Source organism: Parasteatoda tepidariorum, chromosome 4 (genome assembly GCF_982258835.1).
Source record: "Parasteatoda tepidariorum strain Cologne lab strain chromosome 4, Ptep-v5.0, whole genome shotgun sequence".
NCBI classification, from domain to species: domain Eukaryota; kingdom Metazoa; phylum Arthropoda; class Arachnida; order Araneae; family Theridiidae; genus Parasteatoda; species Parasteatoda tepidariorum.
Window position 1 is genome coordinate 77719287 of NC_141758.1, and position 18569 is coordinate 77737855.

General features: G+C 30.5%; 1 protein-coding gene across 2 annotated transcripts in view; it reads right to left on the reverse strand.

Annotated features, from left to right (window-relative positions):
• Positions 1-18569, reverse strand: part of LOC107443669 (uncharacterized) — a 243519-nt gene that overhangs the window by 75023 nt on the left and 149927 nt on the right. For both annotated transcript variants that reach the window (XM_071182455.2, XM_043050220.3), the window contains one exon: positions 11607-11784. In XM_071182455.2, the coding sequence (XP_071038556.2) occupies positions 11607-11784 (178 nt within the window). The remainder of the gene's footprint in view (positions 1-11606; positions 11785-18569) is intronic.

Sequence of the window (18569 nt, forward strand, 5' to 3'; positions counted from 1 at the left end):
TTTATCGTTGAACAGTAATTTTCATTATAAAATTACGATACATCAAATTTTTTGTTGCGTGACATGTTTCGATAAAAATGGATTTTTTGGTGAAAAGTACTGGTGTCTTGAGTGCCGGTATATTTTACTGTATTTTGATTCGGAATTTTTTGCAGTGTACATAAATATATTTTTATTATTCTGTATGAAAATAGCAGCAAGACTTAATCATCATCTTTAACCTATCATGATTAACAAAAAAAAAACAAAAGAAACAAATAAATTTATATGAAGAATATGTTTGATAAATTTCTTGAACGCTTAAATTTACTTTGCACAAAGCTAAAAATATAAATGCTAAAATTACAAGATTTTGAATATTTTCTGGGAAAACAGTGTGTTTTTTGAGAATCATTTAATATTGGTGTAAAAAAATAAATTTTTTGTACATACTTAAAAGTTGTACGAGACATGAACTGATTTTTAAAATGTATTGTCATTTGTTGTAGCAATTGAGACTCAGAAACTGTTTCAGCGAATTTCAAAGAATAGAATCATTAATATAAGTTGTTTTGTTTAAATCCATACTGTTATATCGCAATAATTTTATGTTATGTAGACATAGCAGTAGGGAGAAAATATTTTCTCACTGCCCCATTGTATTTTAAATTTCACGCAATATTATCCTATTCTCTAGATTTTTAAATCACTATGTCAGTAAGTTCATAGATTTGAATGTACTCAATTAACACCGTAAGGCAATCATCTACAAGGATTGCCGTGAAAATCAAGTTATGGTGATAAAATAAATCAGTTACAAGTTGAATTCATTTTTGAGCTGTAATGTTAAAAATCCGAAACCAGTTAAAAGGTTGAATTTGTTTTCTTAAATGACTATAAGGGTGAACGTATTTATTTATTTATTTGCTTTCACTAAAGTTACGCTAAACGATTACGCGCGTGGTATATGTTTAAAGCAAATTAATGTTAACATATAGCGATTCAAGTAGTGCAATAGTAGTCAATAATGCTATACAAAAGGCGGTTCAAGTAGAACATATTGCGATTTAAGTGAATGCTTTTTTTATTTTATGTTCCAAATGAAAAAGTGCACAGCTGTTTTGAGTTTTATGGACTAAACACATTCCAATTGCAACTAAAACTCTTATGCGTGGTAATTCGAATATTTTCTCTAAGAAAGAATTTTCTAAATGCCCTTCATTTTGAATGTAACCCATAATAGGTTTCAATGGGATTGGAAGCAGAAATAGAGATGCTCCTAAATAGACATTAAACAACCATGCATTACAAATTAAAATCATACATTGATTCATTTATTGGTTTACATTATAAAAAGAAGTGAAAGAAATGGTCGCATAGCCTGGTTGACAGGACGCTGAACTCACGTTCATGAGAACGAGAGTTCGAATAAAGCAGGCCAAAAATTCATCGCGTAGTAGATGATGACAGGTGCACATAAATCTGTCGGGTCACAAAGTCCTCCATATTCCCAAAATTATACATATGAGGGTACTGAATTGGAGATTGATCGTTCGCTGGTTCAGGTCAAAATTAGGTTCTATGAATGAATGAATGGATGTATGAAAGGGTGTGATGTACGGGTGTAACAAAAGTCAAATTTTCTGCCCCAGATGGCACTACTGGAAAATAAAAACAATTGCTCCCCCTTGCCTTAATGGCTTGCGACAACAGCAATAAGAGAAGAAAATAACTATTTTACTAGTTCAATAATGATTTCATTTTGAATCCCTTACCTGTTAAAAGCAGCATAACACATTTTTTATTACGGATAAAATGTGGCTAATTCTATAAGAATATTTCATTAAAGCTCAAATCTTACAAAGATTACCTTCTTTATTAATTTAAATTGAGAAAACGAAATTTATTTTAGAAGCTAACCTCAAAATCATAAAAATAATAGAAATTCTCACGACGTCATCGATAAACTTTTTCAATCTAACCACTGGCATTAATGAGAGCAAAACAATTCAGCTTCTTCCCATTACTCTTCTTATTTCTATTATTTTTTATAGTACCTATTAAAATGTTTTTTTTTTTTAAGAATCTGGAGGAATCTTATACGCTGTTAGAAATTTCTCGGAAAAAATGGTTAAATAACAACTTATTTAAGTATTACTTTACTATATTCAAACAAAACCGTAAAATAACTTAATAAATATTGTGGAATTTAAACTATTAATAGTAAGAAAAATGATGCATCAGCTGTTTTCACGTAATACGATAAAACAAACTGAATTTGATCGCACCAAGTATGCCCACTAATAAGCCAATTAGTTCCCTGTAGATGGGTACATATTATGGCCGAGAGGGCTAATCTGTCAATTTAGGAACCGCGAGATCAGGGGTTCGAGTCGTAGCGTTGACACCGCAAAATTCCCTTCAACACATGAAAAGTTTCCAGTGTTCAGCACTCCACTATTTATGATACTCTCCATTATTGTACAATACTCTCATTCACCCAAAGATGACACCACCATAAGGCTGGTAAATTGTCTCCAATATCCAGTAAAATTTCTTTTTTACGGTTTTGAAACCGTGCTAGTTATAAATGGTTAAAGACCGTATATAGTTTTGTATTCATGGTCCCTTAATTGTACTAGTTGTAAACGGTTTCAAGACCATATAGGTAAAAAATGTTCTTTACCGTAAACTTTACCGTTAATTGGATGGACAGACTTTTACCATAATCTTGGAAGGAAACTTCTAACAGTGTAGCAACTTATAGGGTGTAGATCGATTGTTTAATAAGATCTAGAAAATTTCAAAGCAGATTTATGAATTTACAACTCAAATTTTTGTAAATGCTATGTTTATCCATACTTAGAAATATTTTATCCATGTTATGTTTAGAATAATTTTATTGCGTTATCAAATAATAAAAACTTTTTATTTCAAATACTTGATTCAAGTATTATTCAGATTCTTTCTTCTACTGCCAATAAGTGTTAATATCGTACCTAAGAAATTACTCGAATAAATAATACAGAAAAAATTTGATGAGCAAATAAAAAACTAAAAATCATTGCATTAAAAGCTCAAATCTAACATAGATAACCATCTTTTACAATTTATTAAAATGAGAAGTCTAAATTTCCTTTGGAATCTAATCTCGAAGACGTGAAAACAATGAAAATTCTATCGATTTCATAGATAAAATTCCTCAATCCAATCACACAAGGCTAGTCTTTGGCATAATCATCAGCAGAGCAATTCAACCTCTTCACAATCTGCAGAGACGGTACATAATAAAAAGTATTTTCTCTAAGAATCAGGGGGTATCTTATAGCATTTACGGTCTGGATCGATTGTTTAATTAAGATCAGGAAAACAAGATAAAGAAAAGTAAATAAATGGGTATAAATGTCTCCAGAACAACGCGGTCACGTCTGAGCAGGCAAAATGGCCCGGATTTTCTGGTAGACTCGGGAAAAAGACTTCTTTGAGTCGCCGTGGATTACTTAGATTGTTTAGATTGCGATTGCATGTAGAGTTCTTACCACAGAGATTGTAAAGATAAAACTTTTTCAATTTATAAGGAAGTCGGAGATGCTTTGGTCTTAAGAGTAAATTTAACATATTTCATTTTCCTCAATGAAACGAAAAAATAGATGTAGATGATGATTTTTCGATAAGGTTAATAAGGAAATTTAATACGATGTTAAGTTCATACCGATTGATGTTGTGATTGATGATGATTGACGATATTTCGATAAGGTTAATAACGAAATTTAATACGATGTTAAGTTCATACCGATTGATGTTGTGATTGATGGTGATTGATGATATTTCGATAAGGTTAATAACGAAATTTAATACGATGTTAAGTTCATACCGATTGATGTTGTGATTGATGATGATTGACGATATTTCGATAAGGTTAATAAGGAAATTTAATACGATGTTAAGTTCATACCGATTGATGTTGTGATTGATGATGATTGACGATATTTCGATAAGGTTAATAACGAAATTTAATACGATGTTAAGTTCATACCGATTGATGTTGTGATTGATGATGATTGACGATATTTCGATAAGGTTAATAACAAAATTTGAGACAATGTTAAGTTCACACCGATTGATGATGATTGACGATATTTCGATAAGGTTAATAACGAAATTTAATACAATGCTAAGTTTATACCGATTGATGTTGTTATTGATGATGATTGACGATATTTCGATAAGGTTAATAACGAAATTTAATACGATGTTTAGTTCACACCGATTGATGTTGTGATTGATGATGATTAACTATATTTCGATAAGGTTAATAACGAAATTTAATACGATGTTAAGTTTATACCGATTGATGTTGTGATTGATGATGATTAACGATATTTCGATAAGGTTAATAACGAAAGAACTCAATAACGAGGAACTCAAAAGACAAATGATATTTTTACTTTAAAATCTCAAAAGCTATCAGATTAACTACCAGATAAACTTAAGCATGATGATAATAAAACATGATTTAGAATAAAAAACATAGTTTAATCACTATGTACTCCATTTGTAACTTTTTTTTCGAAATTACTTGAACTCTGTGAACGGTAACATAATGTTTCGCTAAATAACAATTGAACCATTATTTAACCAATATTGTTTAGTGCATTCTCTTATAAACAAAACCAAACAACTACATTTAATCCACTAAAAGCAAATCGAAAGCTTAATCTCAGATAAGACAGGCAGAAAAAAAGGCTGCAGAACTGAAATTAGAGATGGAACTTTTTTTTTCACTTCAACCTCAAAAGCTATCAGACTTATTAAATTTTAATATGATATTCATAAACTTCCGGAATGAAAAAAACTTTAATAAACATAGTTGACTTAACTCCATTTATAATTTTTATTCATATATCTTGAGTTATGTGAGCAGTACAGCAATGCACTTGCTAAGCAATAGTAGAACCATTATTCAACGAATATTTCTCGGTACATTCTTTCCCAAACAAAGCCAAACAGCATTTACGCTAGCAAAACCAAATCATCAACTTAACCTTAAATAAGACAGGCAGCAAAAATGGCTGTAGAATTGAAATTACAGCTGAACGTTTTTTCTCCCTACATTCAAAAACGATCACCCTTGTTAAAGTTTAATATCATGTTCATTAACTTCTATTATTAAAAAAAAACCATTCACTAACATAGTTCACTACACTTCATTCATAACTTTTTTTCGTAGCTCTTGAGCAATAACGCAATGTGCTCGCAAGGCAACATTCGAACCGTTATTCATCGAATATTGCTCGGTGCATTCTTTTCCAAACAAAGCCATACAGCATTTACTCCAATAAAAACAAATCAACAGCTTAACCCTAAATAAGACAGACAGCAAAAATGGCTGTAGAACTGAAATTACGGGTGGTACTTTTGCTTCTCTCCAACCTCAAACGCTAAATGACCTTCTTAAAGTTTATTCATAAACTACCAGGACAGAAGAAAGATATTAATAAACATCGTTCACTATACTTCATTTATAATTTTTTTCCACAGCTCTTGAGCTAAGTGAGCAGTAACGCAAAGCACTCGCAAAGTAACAGTCGAACCATTATTCAACGAATATTGCTCGGTACATTCTTTTCTAAACAAAACCAAACAGCATTTACACCAATAAAACCAAATCAACAGCTTAACCCTAAATAAGACAGACAGCAAAAATGGCTGTAGAACTGAAATTACGGGTGGTACTTTTGCTTCTCTCCAACCTCAAACGCTAAATGACCTTCTTAAAGTTTATTCATAAACTACCAGGACAGAAGAAAGATATTAATAAACATCGTTCACTATACTTCATTTATAATTTTTTTCCACAGCTCTTGAGCTAAGTGAGCAGTAACGCAAAGCACTCGCAAAGTAACAGTCGAACCATTATTCAACGAATATTGCTCGGTACATTCTTTTCTAAACAAAACCAAACAGCATTTACACCAATAAAACCAAATCAACAGCTTAACCCTAAATAAGACAGACAGCAAAAATGGCTGAGGAACTGAAAGGATAGGTGGTACTTTTTTTCCCTCTCCAACCTCAAAAGCAAATAGTTTCTGCTTTACTATACGAACAACTACGGTTCTTTAGATCTGAACTATTTATCTTGGGTACGAAAAGTCAAGGGAAAAAAGAAGGTACAAAGGCTTCCTCATCTAGACCACTTTCGTTATTTTTTTTCTTGGAGTGGTCACACGGGATCAACGGAATAAATGATTCAATGGAAGAAAAAAGCAGCGAGGTGAGATACGTAGTTTACTTTAGGCACTTCTGCTGCTTGCGTCTGACGAAGCTTAGTTTAATCAAAATAAAGCCTTAGTGGAACATTCCCACTACGCAAAAGGCGTATATTAACAGCTTAGGTGTGAATTAAGGGTATGATGTATACTATTGGCTGTTAAAATAAACTCTTTAGTTTATTTGAATCTTTCGAGTACTTTTTATGCGTTTTTCGAAAATTGGTTGTTAAACAGAGCAGTTTATTTTATTTGAATCGTTAAAAAAAAACTTTTCATACGATTTTAAAGTGTTAGTTTGAAGTAAGCTACTTGTTTGTTTCGAATCATTAAAATACTTTCTAAATAGTCGTTATTATTGAATGGGTGATTTAAACGAATCTTTCAAATACTTTTTTTATGGTAATCGATAGTTTTTTGTTGAAGTAAGCTATTTATGTTGTTTGAATTGTTGGAAGAAATTCTAAGCAGTCATTTTTTTGGGATTGAGCAATATTTTTGATACGTTTAAATATTTTTTTGGATAGAGCAGTATTTTTTTGTTTGATAAATTTCACTTGAAAAAGGCTATTTATTTATTTTTTGAATATAAAAATAGTTTTTAAATGGTATTCGCAATAAGAACAAAGTGTATTTAGAATTGTCAGAATATGGTAAAATTTATCATGTTTCTGGTTGCACGGGAACACCAAAAAGGTGGGTAATTTTTACCGAAGCGCTTTAGTAATGACTCTGGTAAAATTACCAATAATATATGGTTTTATAATCTGTGATAATATTCGAGTAAACGCGGAAAAATTTCGTAAATTTTGGTTTCAAAGCCTATTATCTTTGGTTTTAAAGCCTGCAATGGTTTTAAAGCCCCTTTGATTCAAAGTCACATAGATAAAGACTAATGAAGAACTGGGAGTGGATTCTTCAGCAGCTACCTAAAGCCCACACAGTTTCATATAGATGTGTACAATTTTCCTGGAAAGTAAAAGCAGCTTTTTCACAATACTAACCACATAACCTCAGTCATATCTTTGTCGCGAAATTGTAAGGTGTAAACCTTCATGTCTCCCTGGTCTACAACAGGCTGTCACGGAAATGCTTTACCGTTACTTTTCAGAAATTTGAAAATTTAAACGATAGGAGGAGATTTTTAGTAGCTTTCTTAGGGAAAAAAGTGTCTTTTGCAAATACTGACAGCATTGCAACAGTCATGTTTTTTGTCACAAAATTGAGGATCATTGAGGATCACACTGTCACGGAAATGCTTCACTGTTTCTTCTTAGGAATTTAAATTATAAGAAGTGATAACAGAACATACTCTTGTTTCATCAAATTGTTATCTCACAAGTTGCAATTTGATTATTTAAGAAATATATTGTTTTAAATGTATTGAACTTGATAAAACAGCATGTTTAGTGCAAAATCAATTATTAAATTCTTCTTCAGTGGCACTTACTAATCAATAATCAATATACAGAAACAGTTTTATAAATCAAGAAAACAGCACTCACAAACAGATACTGCCCTAAATGCTTTACTGTTTTTTTAAGTCTTGTATATAACTGCAAAATATAGAGTTATATCAAATTAAATTTTAGAAAAAATTCTGAGCTAGATCACCAAGCTATAAAAAGTAATCTGCGAATTTAATGTCTTTCCTGCAATTTTTTATTCTGCAGACTTCATTTCATTTGTTAGCGAAAACAACGCAACTGAGCCCATCTAAGAAGGTAATAAAAATATTTCACTTGCAATTACTCATTAAAGGAATGAAGAATCATTAGAGTAAAAAAAATAACGGAAAAAATTTAGTGTTTTCTTTTTTTTTGTCTTTTTAAGGTTAATACCACTAGCACTAGGCATTTAAATTCCTAAACTCTTTAATAACGATTTAATGTCGTAGTAGTTAGAACACTTTCCTAGCCATAGAAAGAGCACTCCTAACGGGGTGCAATTATTGGAGCAATATTACAGTCATAATAAGTTTGTTTACTGCATATTTGATGCCAGCTGAAAATAAAAGTGAACTTAAATATGTGTTTATTCAAAATAAGATGGGAGGCTATAAATTTAACGCAAGGAAAAGATTTTTGCAAAGAAGAAAAAAATTATTAAGGGATATTATTAGTAGATGTTTCAAAAGATCTCATTTTTCTAAATAAATTCTTTGATCAAGTTATTTTAAAATCAAATGTCTTTACATACTACGTACAATTTTTGGACTATAATTAAAAATTTAATCTATTGAATTCTGTATAAATATAGTAAACAGACATGATTGTCTCAAAAACGCCGTTAATTTTTAAGAAAAATATGGAGATTTCATTTTACTCTTTCATTTTCTTTATTTATTTTCGCTTTTAAAATTAGATCAAAATTTTTTAAGAAGGAATTTTGGCTTATTGCATAGATGTATAATATTTTATCTATGCAGTGAGAAAAAAGTATGGTCCAAACTTCCTGAATATGGTAAAATTTACAGTGTTTCTGAAATATGGTGAAATTATTAATAATTCTGCAATATGGTAAACAATAAAATGCCATAATTTACAGTGTTTTAAAGTGTTGAGAACAACAAAAATCGTAGTAATTGTTACCGAAGTACTTTGGTAATGATTTTGTAAAATTCATAATAAAATATTGTTTCATAATGTATGATAAAATTTTCCATACGTGGTAAAATTTGGTATTTTTATCACGATACTTTAGAGTAAGTTAGGAAAACAATTTATTCGGTAAAATTTGTTCGGTAAGTATTGTATTTTTTCAAAATGTGTAGTAAAAATTTTTATTATGAAAACCAGAATTTCTGATGAATATACACCGTAACCATATGAATGGTTTAATTATCGCATATTTTGGTTTTATAACAAGGATTATAATTTGTTTCAGAAACGTCTTTACCATACAGTACTGTAATTTTCAAAGCACTTTTTTCTGATGCGGTCATATTTGAGTTTCTTTTTTGTTTAATATCGCGTTTCGCGTCAGTGTAGTAATCATTACTATGAATGATTTTTGATGTAACGACTGATTAAAGAAAAAAATTGAAGAAATTAGGAAATAATTCGCATCATTAAGTTAGAAATTAATAAAAATTTAAATACTTGAAATGACAGTCTATGATATTTTTTTTATTTAAATTAAGATTTAATGTATATAACTTTTTAATTACTGAAAATTTTCTGCGAAATTGCTACATTAAAATTTATAAGGAGCATTTAGATTTACTTGCTTCAAAATTTATCAGTCAACAATGATCCAAAACCACTTTTTTCTGGATACATTTTTTTCCTGAAATAATTACCAAATACTTTTTAAATTTTTTATGTATACTCTCAACAACAGTACAAAATTTTCTCTTTAAATTAATAAGCACAAGCAATGAATTTTGATTTACAGCTAATAAAAAATTCTTTTAAACAGAATTTTTAGAGATAAATCTATAGAATAAGTAAAATAGTGTCAAAAATTTCTTACTGTATAATAAAACTGGCCGGCAATAATAAAAATAGGAAACCGTATCTGGAATTTTATATATTCTAGGTTGTTTTGGTAGGGAAGCTATTACTCTTTCAGGTTATAGAACAATCGCAATAAATCTTTATTATTTCCTTCGTTTCCCATAAATATCTGAAATCGTTGTTTTTTCAACCTTTGAATTTTTTCAGAATATTTCATTTGACTCCGTGTCATTTGACATCTGAACACTAAAAATGAGGACCAGCATCAGAGTCTTAAGATAAAAGCCTTTATTTTTTTGTCTTTTTATATATATCCTCTTTTGAAAATAGAAATGAAGTTTTTGTTGATAAAACTCTGACTCTCGAGATAGGACTCGATTTTATTTAGTTTGATTTGGGGAAGAGAAAAAAAAGGAAGATAAAAGGGAGAGGTTCATTTTTATGAGTTTATGCTTAAGTGAAATTTTCCTATAAAAAAGGGCGCTTAATATCTACCCCTACATAAAATGAGAAAGAGGCGTGTAGTTCAGTTTATCGGTGTTGAATTTGAAAAGTTCGAAAGCATGGAATTCGAAAATGTTTCAAATATAAAAACTGGAATATTCGGAGAGGAATAATTCTTCTTGAATTGGAGTTTGTATGAGGAATGACGAATGTAAAATTCAACTATAGCCGGTTTCATAGTATATTAAGGCAAGTTTTGTAGCATTTTAAGACTGTATTTACAGGTTTTATAAACGACCGATTTTAAAATTAAGGTCTTCATTTTAAGAAATGCAAAACTTCTTTTACTTTCAATAGTTTAATTTACTGTCAAAAATTAGGTCTATTTTTCTACATTGTCTCTACCATGGATAGTACATTTTTGTGAACGCAGTATCAGCTTTCACACAGTCAAGTCATACCAATTCCTCTCCATGTCCTTAAAAAAGGATTCATCTATCACTCGTTGCCGTTAAATTGTCACTCTCCTGCAAAAGTTTTAAAACGCATCCAATTTATAGCCCATGCTCCCTACATATCATTTCCCAAAATTCAAAAATTTTTTTGCCAAAAATCGATTCAACTCTGAGATAAAAGGTAAAGTTTGATGCTAGAGCTCTAAAGGATTATCAAGAAGCAATAGAGCTAGGTAACAATAACAGCTAATATATGAATATTATTTAAAAAAATATCTTTATTTTCATTTCTTAATTGGCACGATAATCATTTGTTTATTAAGACGATAATCATTGTCTTTTCATTGCGCTCATCATTTCTTTTTGACCACACTCATTATTTCTCCCTTATCATGCTTATCATTTCTTTCTTATGACACTCATGATTCTATTTTGCATGAAGTTCATCCCATTCATTGTTTGTTTTGCTTCGGTCTCATTGCTTCCGTCTTATTAGGCTTATCATTTCTTTTTTATCGCGCTCATTAACACATTAAATTCAGAATGATAACAATTAAAACATTTAATATTAGGAATTTAACAAAAAAACACTCATTTTATTTTTATCTCTCTCATTATCACACTAAAAATCAGAGTGGCAACAGTTAAAATATTTAATGCTAAGAATGTACCAGAATAGCACTAATTTTATTTTTATCACACTCATTAACAAACTGAAAATCAGAGTGATAGCAATTAAAATATTTAATATTAAGAATGTAACAAAAAAAACTCTTATTTTATTTTTATTACTCTCATTATCACGCTAAAAATCAAAGTGATGACAGTTAAAATATTTAATATTAGCAATACAGCAATAAAAAACACAAAACGAAAACTGAAAAATGAAGAAAACATTTCTTCATAGTGCGGTTTGCAAATTTAATCTCATATTTTTGCTGTATTGCAAAATAAATAAATAAATAAATATTTGTATTATCAGTGACCAATCAACTTACTTCTTCTCTGCTCTGTTGCGTATTTGGAGGTGGCTCCATCCAGGCTTTGATATTTTCTTCAAGGTACTGTTGTGCCTGCTGCACCACAGGTACTGGTATACCAGTACCTGCCCCACCTGTAGCCCCACTTGTTGACGCTGTAGATGCCGGTGGGGCAGCACGATTTTGCCTAGACATCCTAGAAAAAAGATTAAGTTCGTTTAAACAAAACAATCTAAAATGTTTACTTAATGTTAACTTAATTATTTTATTCTTAAAATTAAATTTGAATTTACAATTATCAATTAAGTCAGGATGATTAAGGAAGAAAATATATTTTACCATAAGTATAAGATATTATTATCCAAAAATAACTTTAACTAAGAAATTTAACCATGATCATATTTGCTTAAGCATTACGCCACTTATCCCAAAGCTTTGCGTGCCTGAACCTGTATTTCATCTTGAAAGCGTAATGTTTGACAGTGTTGGAACTGACTGTGTATTTTAAAGAGACAACATAGGTTAAACTTACAAATGTTGGTATAGTTTATTCTTTAAAAACGATTAAGGAAGAAACAGTTTGTGTACAGAAGCAGTTATCCATGAATTTTAAGCTTTAGTATGAGTTATTAGCCACGAGCTTTACATCACCCAGCCAGCAGAAATTGATTTTCTTAATTCAAAATGTGAAGTAACTGAAATTAAGTTCTCTCTTTTGCTATGTAATATATTTTTCTTTCAGAATGGGAGATAAAGTTACTAAAACTAATTTTACTAATACTAATTTTAGAAACATTACATTGGGTTGTTTTTTCTGATTTTATGTTTTTTAATATTATTTTTAAAAAATTAAAAATATTTTTAGAGCGAAGAAACGGTTAGTTTATGCCATCTGTCATGACATACATGCATTTAAAAGTGATATTTGGATACCAAAACGTAAGCACCGTTAATAAATTTTCTTAACCGTTCATTACCCGAATATTTTTCTTAAAGAATGTTCCGAGCAAGTTGACAGTTTATATCTCCTCTACACTTCCAAACTAAAACTATTAATGACGAATTTTACAATTTAATAAGAAACTACGGGGTATTGAAAAAGGTACGACGATTCAATTATTCTTACAGAGATACAAAACAAGTTTAAAAAGTAGTTAATAAATGGAACAGATAACTGAAAAATATAACATAATGTTCCCAAAATAACAAGCATTTGCAGCAATTATGTCGCAAAATTTACAGACGCCAAAGCTTATTCAGATTTCATTTTTCTCGTCATTTCGGGAGCATCCATAGCATTTTTTGATAATTAATGGCATTTTTTCATAATTAATGACATTTTTTCATAATTAATGACATTTTTATTTGACATTTGTATAATTAATGAAATGACATTTTTTCATAATTAATAAATTACAATAACTTACATTAAACTTCCTAAACATTCAATTAATTATCTCACAAAGTATTATTCTTTTGATAGAAAAACTTTCGGAAATAACGAATTTTGTACTTCAAATCACATTGTGATTGAATTTTAGAATTTAAATTTAATATACTTAATCTTTAAATAAGACGCTATTGGTTTAAAAAAAGTATTTCATTTTTTTTTTACAATCTATAGTTGACTTTTACAAATTCTTGCCTATATAAAGTAATAAGTGATTCCACTAAGTTTTCAACTTATGATAGAGCACTATTTTAAACAATGCATGATATTGATATTACGTATTTAAGAGTTTTGATTATATCAATAAAAACATGAATTTTGTTTATTCTCTAACCTAACATATTAGCTGCCAAAGTCACATTCTTTCAATAAAATATTTTGAACATAATTTCCATGAAAATCTACTGCAAGCTCCCTCATAGTCGAAACAATCGATAAATTTTAGGCCTCAATTTCAGTTATAAAACATCGTTGTTCGTCACTGAAGACATCAGCAAATTTATTTCTGCAATTTAGGATTTGAAGCAAATGAAGTCAGTTGTTCTTTTTCTTTAAAATCCGTTTAAAAATTTTTAGTTTTAGGCAATATCTAATATTTTTTAAGTAAAAAAAGCCACTTTTGCTATAATTATGGTAATATTTCCAGTTATTTAGATGTCATTAAACAAATAATCCTAAGAAACTGTAGCTATAAGGTATTACTTCATTAAAAAACTTCGTTCGCTACAAAAATAAACAAATAGAAAATAACAATCGGCGTTTTCTAAGAGCTCAAAAAAAGGCCTTCACTTTCAAGACTTGCCAGACATGAATAAGAAGAAATAAAAGTGATTTTAAGAATGAAACGCTGACGAAAAAATGAAAGAAGTAGGATAAAAGTTGGCAACTAAAAAATGAAAAAATAAAGGAGAGAAACAAAACTAAAAAACCAACAGTAGTCGAGAGAGAAAAAGATGAAAAGCAGAACAAGAAAAACCACAGTGGTCGAGAGGGGCAAATCAGGATAAAATACATTACCACGCACTATGGAGAGGTTTTAAATCCCATTTGCTTCTTCTCATTCTCGCCAGGAAAGACTTGGAAATGGGCGCTTGTTTTGGAGCTATTGAAACATGTTGACTGTTATATCAATTTGTATATTTTTGAAGCGAATGTTTTTAATCAAGTAATATTTAAATTTAAGCCTACGGGCCGGGATAGCCTGGTCGGTAGGGCGCTGGGCCCATATTCAAGAGGTCGTGGGTTCGATCCTCGCCGGCCGAAGACTCCCCGTGTCAATACCTCTGGGCCTTCAACAAATCAATACCTCTGGGGGTACTGATCCAGGAGTTTCCTTGTCTTCTGGATTGGTTCAAAATTACAAGGCTACGGAGTTGAACGTAAGCAGTCGTAAACCCATGAAATTGGGTCGTCTGTTCAACGACGGTTATAAAATAAAATAAAAATAAAATGTAAGCCTACGAGCATACAAGAACCAAAAGTTGCCAATTTTCATGATCAATTATGACGTTTGCATCAGCAATACGTCATAATTGAAAAACTGAAACTGATTTAAAAAAAAAAGCCCTTTTAAAACCCTTTTTTGTTGCTAACATGTTCAACGAAATTAACTAAATTTAGCTGTAAATATCCTTCTTTTTAACATATTAAAAATGTGGCGACATATTTTAAAATTTAGCATATATTTTTGTATTTTACCCAGCTAATGAATAATTTCCTAATCTTTGATTTCAGTAACATATAGCTTTAAACATCTGTTAAGAAAATTTATTATAAGTCCATATTTAGGTTTCAGTGACTTTTTTCTCTTACTTGTTGTACACCTTTTTGTTCACTGTTTTTGTCAGAGTTTGTCATTTTCTTTTGCCATTAGAAAAAGAAAAAAAAATATTTAGGTTTTATACCTATATCGATAATGTTTTTGTACCATTTCGAAAAAATCAGGTAGACCTATGCTAAATAAATAAATGTTTAATACTATGTTGTTACACTGTATTTACAACTGTAATTATTACATTAAAACTTCACACATTGTTTATTAAACTTTTTTATAATTCGATTAACCAAAGACATATTTTTGCGAAAGAAGAAAAATTAGCAAATTCTCCCCACGTTAGCAACTATGTATAACACAGCGGAACAAATTTTGCATTGCATTTATAAAAATACTTGATCCTGCCTAATTTGGATTTGGGGATTTCAAATAGAAAATTAGATTATTCCTAAAGCTCCAGTTTTTTTAAATGACATTTTTAGTCTATATTTTGTCAGAATGCACAAGTTTAAAAACATCATATGTAACAAGAGGTCACATAAATGTTGCAACAAACTTCTAGGAGAAGAGGAGCACATTATCAGGATCAAAATTGCATAAAAACCCATGCTCGGAAACGCCGTCGTACACCACTAGCGGAGCATCCCTATTTGACCTATTCAGGAGCTAACAAATAAACAGTTCATAATATAAAAATGGTGTATGACGGTATTTCTGGGATAGAGTTGCTATGCAATTTTAATCCTGATGATGTGCTATAACCTCCCTAGAAATATGTCACAACGTTTACCTAAATAATCTCTGTTATATATTACGCTTTTAAAAAAGTACATTTCGACAAAAAATTCGTTAAAAATGTCCTTGAATAAGTATTGCTTAGCACGAGAAAATGACGTACAATGACGTGAAGATATCCATGCTTCGTTAAAAAATCAAATGCGCATAGAACAGAATAGCAATTGATTCTGAGTGTGATTTCTAATTAGCAATAAATCATTCTAATACTTTCCGGTTTTAACATTTTCCGTTATGGACTCCTCCTTATATAAAGTAGAAAGAGTTATGGTTACAGTAGTAAAAGCTTTCAACATCATCACTTTCAACATATTCGCTTTTCTCTCAGCAAATTCTTCGCATAGAAGATTCTGAGTAGAGTCTTCGTGAATATCTGCCGAAAACTCCCACACATACGCAATTATCGATACTTTTAAGAGCTTAGTGCACTATCGTTATCATATTAAAACCTAGTTTCACGTCACTGAAAACGTCACAACTTATTCCCGTGGTTCGGAAATTGAAGCAACTTAAATTACTCCTTAAACCTTTTTTAAAAGTTTTATTCCTTGTCAATTCAATGTACCTTAATTTTGAAATGGGAAATAAATCCATTTTTCGAAAAGATTTAGTAATGTAGATAAACTACAAAAAATGGATTCTCAAATATCACGATACTCTCTTCGTTTTTGATGAAATCGCTTCCTGGTATATGCTCCGAGCAAATTTTGTCTAAGAGACGAAATAACTATCGTCATTTCTCCAAGAAAACGAATTTCGTACAAATTTTAAAAAAATTCGACATTTTATTTTTTTTTTAAAGAAAAAATCTCGTAGTGCCTAATGTATCTAACTTTTCAAATAATCACTTGAATGTGGGCCCCGTATGTGTGGCACAACATAACAAGGGCAGATAGAACAGAGAGATAAATTACACCCATGCCCGAACCGGGATATAAACCCCTTATCTTTCTGGTACGAGGTCAATTCCTTAACCGCCGGACAGTTTGATTCGGCACTTTATTTTCGATTGTCTAGTCTTTATTATAGTTTCGTCATTCTAGTTAACTTTCTCTCACAATGCACTACTATTGCACTAAGCATTGCACCAGTGCATTATGCACTAGGTTTCGAGTTAAGGAAACATTTTCGACATGTATTTCAAAGTTCGCTTTTTGTCAAAAATCACTTGATTTTGTGACAAAATGATTCTCAAAACTAAAGAAATATTAATCAAAGATGATCCTCATCTCGTATATTCTGAATCCTCAAAAGTTGGAATTTCATTTCTGAGATTGCAGTAACATATTACTCTGTACATTTGTAATCAAACTTGTTTACTTGTTAATATGCAAAAGGATTCTCAAAACTAAAGAAGTATGGATCAAAGATGATCCTCATCTCGTATATTCTGAATCCTCAAAAGTTGGAATTTCATTTCTGAGATTGCAGTAACATATTACTCTGTACATTTGTAATCAAACTTGTTTACTTGTTAATATGCAAAAGGATTCTCAAAACTAAAGAAGTATGGATCAAAGATGATCCTCATCTCGTATATTCTGAATCCTCAAAAGTTGGAATTTCATTTCTGAGATTGCAGTAACATATTACTCTGTACATTTGTAATCAAACTTGCTTACTTGTTAATATGCAAAAGGATTCTCAAAACTAAAGAAGTATGGATCAAAGATGATCCTCATCTCGTAGATTCTGAATCCTCAAAAGTTGGAATTTCATTTCTGAGATTGCAGTAACATATTACTCTGTACATTTGTAATCAAACTTGTTTACTTGTTAATATGCAAAAGGATTCTCAAAACTAAAGAAGTATGGATCAAAGATGATCCTCATCTCGTATATTCTGAATCCTCAAAAGTTGGAATTTCATTTCTGAGATTGCAGTAACATATTACTCTGTACATTTGTAATCAAACTTGTTTACTTGTTAATATGCAAAAGGATTCTCAAAACTAAAGAAGTATGGATCAAAGATGATCCTCATCTCGTATATTCTGAATCCTCAAAAGTTGGAATTTCATTTCTGAGATTGCAGTAACATATTACTCTGTACATTTGTAATCAAACTTGTTTACTTGTTAATATGCAAAAGGATTCTCAAACTTGTTAATTGTTAACTTGTTTACTTGTTAATATTTAGATCCTAAAGCTGCTTATGTTCTTAAACCTTATAGGAAGAAAATAAGTAAAGTAGGTGGTATCATTATAATAACTATGCGGTTTCATTGTATGTGAAAATGGGATTTACATTAAATCTTATACATTGTTAAATAAACTTTGCTAATAATTCGTAATCCCAAAGACACATTCCTACCAAAGAGAAAACAAATTCTCCATGGACATCTCCTGGAGGCTGCTGCTGCTACCACACAGAAGCAACTATCGATAATCAATAGCTTCTGCTCCGATTTCTCATTAGTAATAAAGTCACTCTTCTACTTTCCGATGTTAATATTTTCCAATTTAAACTCGCTCTCTAATAAACCAGTGTAACAACAGGAGGCGCGAGCATTGCTGATGCGAGATACTGCAATTGACAGTATTGTGTCCCGATCTTTCCCCCAAAGAATTGAAATACTGGGCTCGGTGTTTGCTGATCAATAAAAGAAGCCGGAAAGTTAGAAGAGGTACAGGTCACTGGTGAACGGTTTTAATTATCATTAAAGATAACAAAACCCTCCCTTCTTCGCTGTGCGAAAAGTTATTTATGAACCAAATGAATTGATAATGAAGAAGCTCTCGTATATGAATTTGTTTGGTCTTGCGTGGTTGGGTGCTGTTAAACAAAAGGGAAAACCGCCATTATTGGAAGCAAACAAAAGAATTATCGAATGTTGCCACTTTTGTTTTCCTAATTTTTGCTTACATTTACTCATTTATTTTGCATTTTTCTGCTGTGCGATTTAAGTCTTATGCATTAATTGATAAGCCCTAATTCTAAGGAATTAATCTTAAATGAACT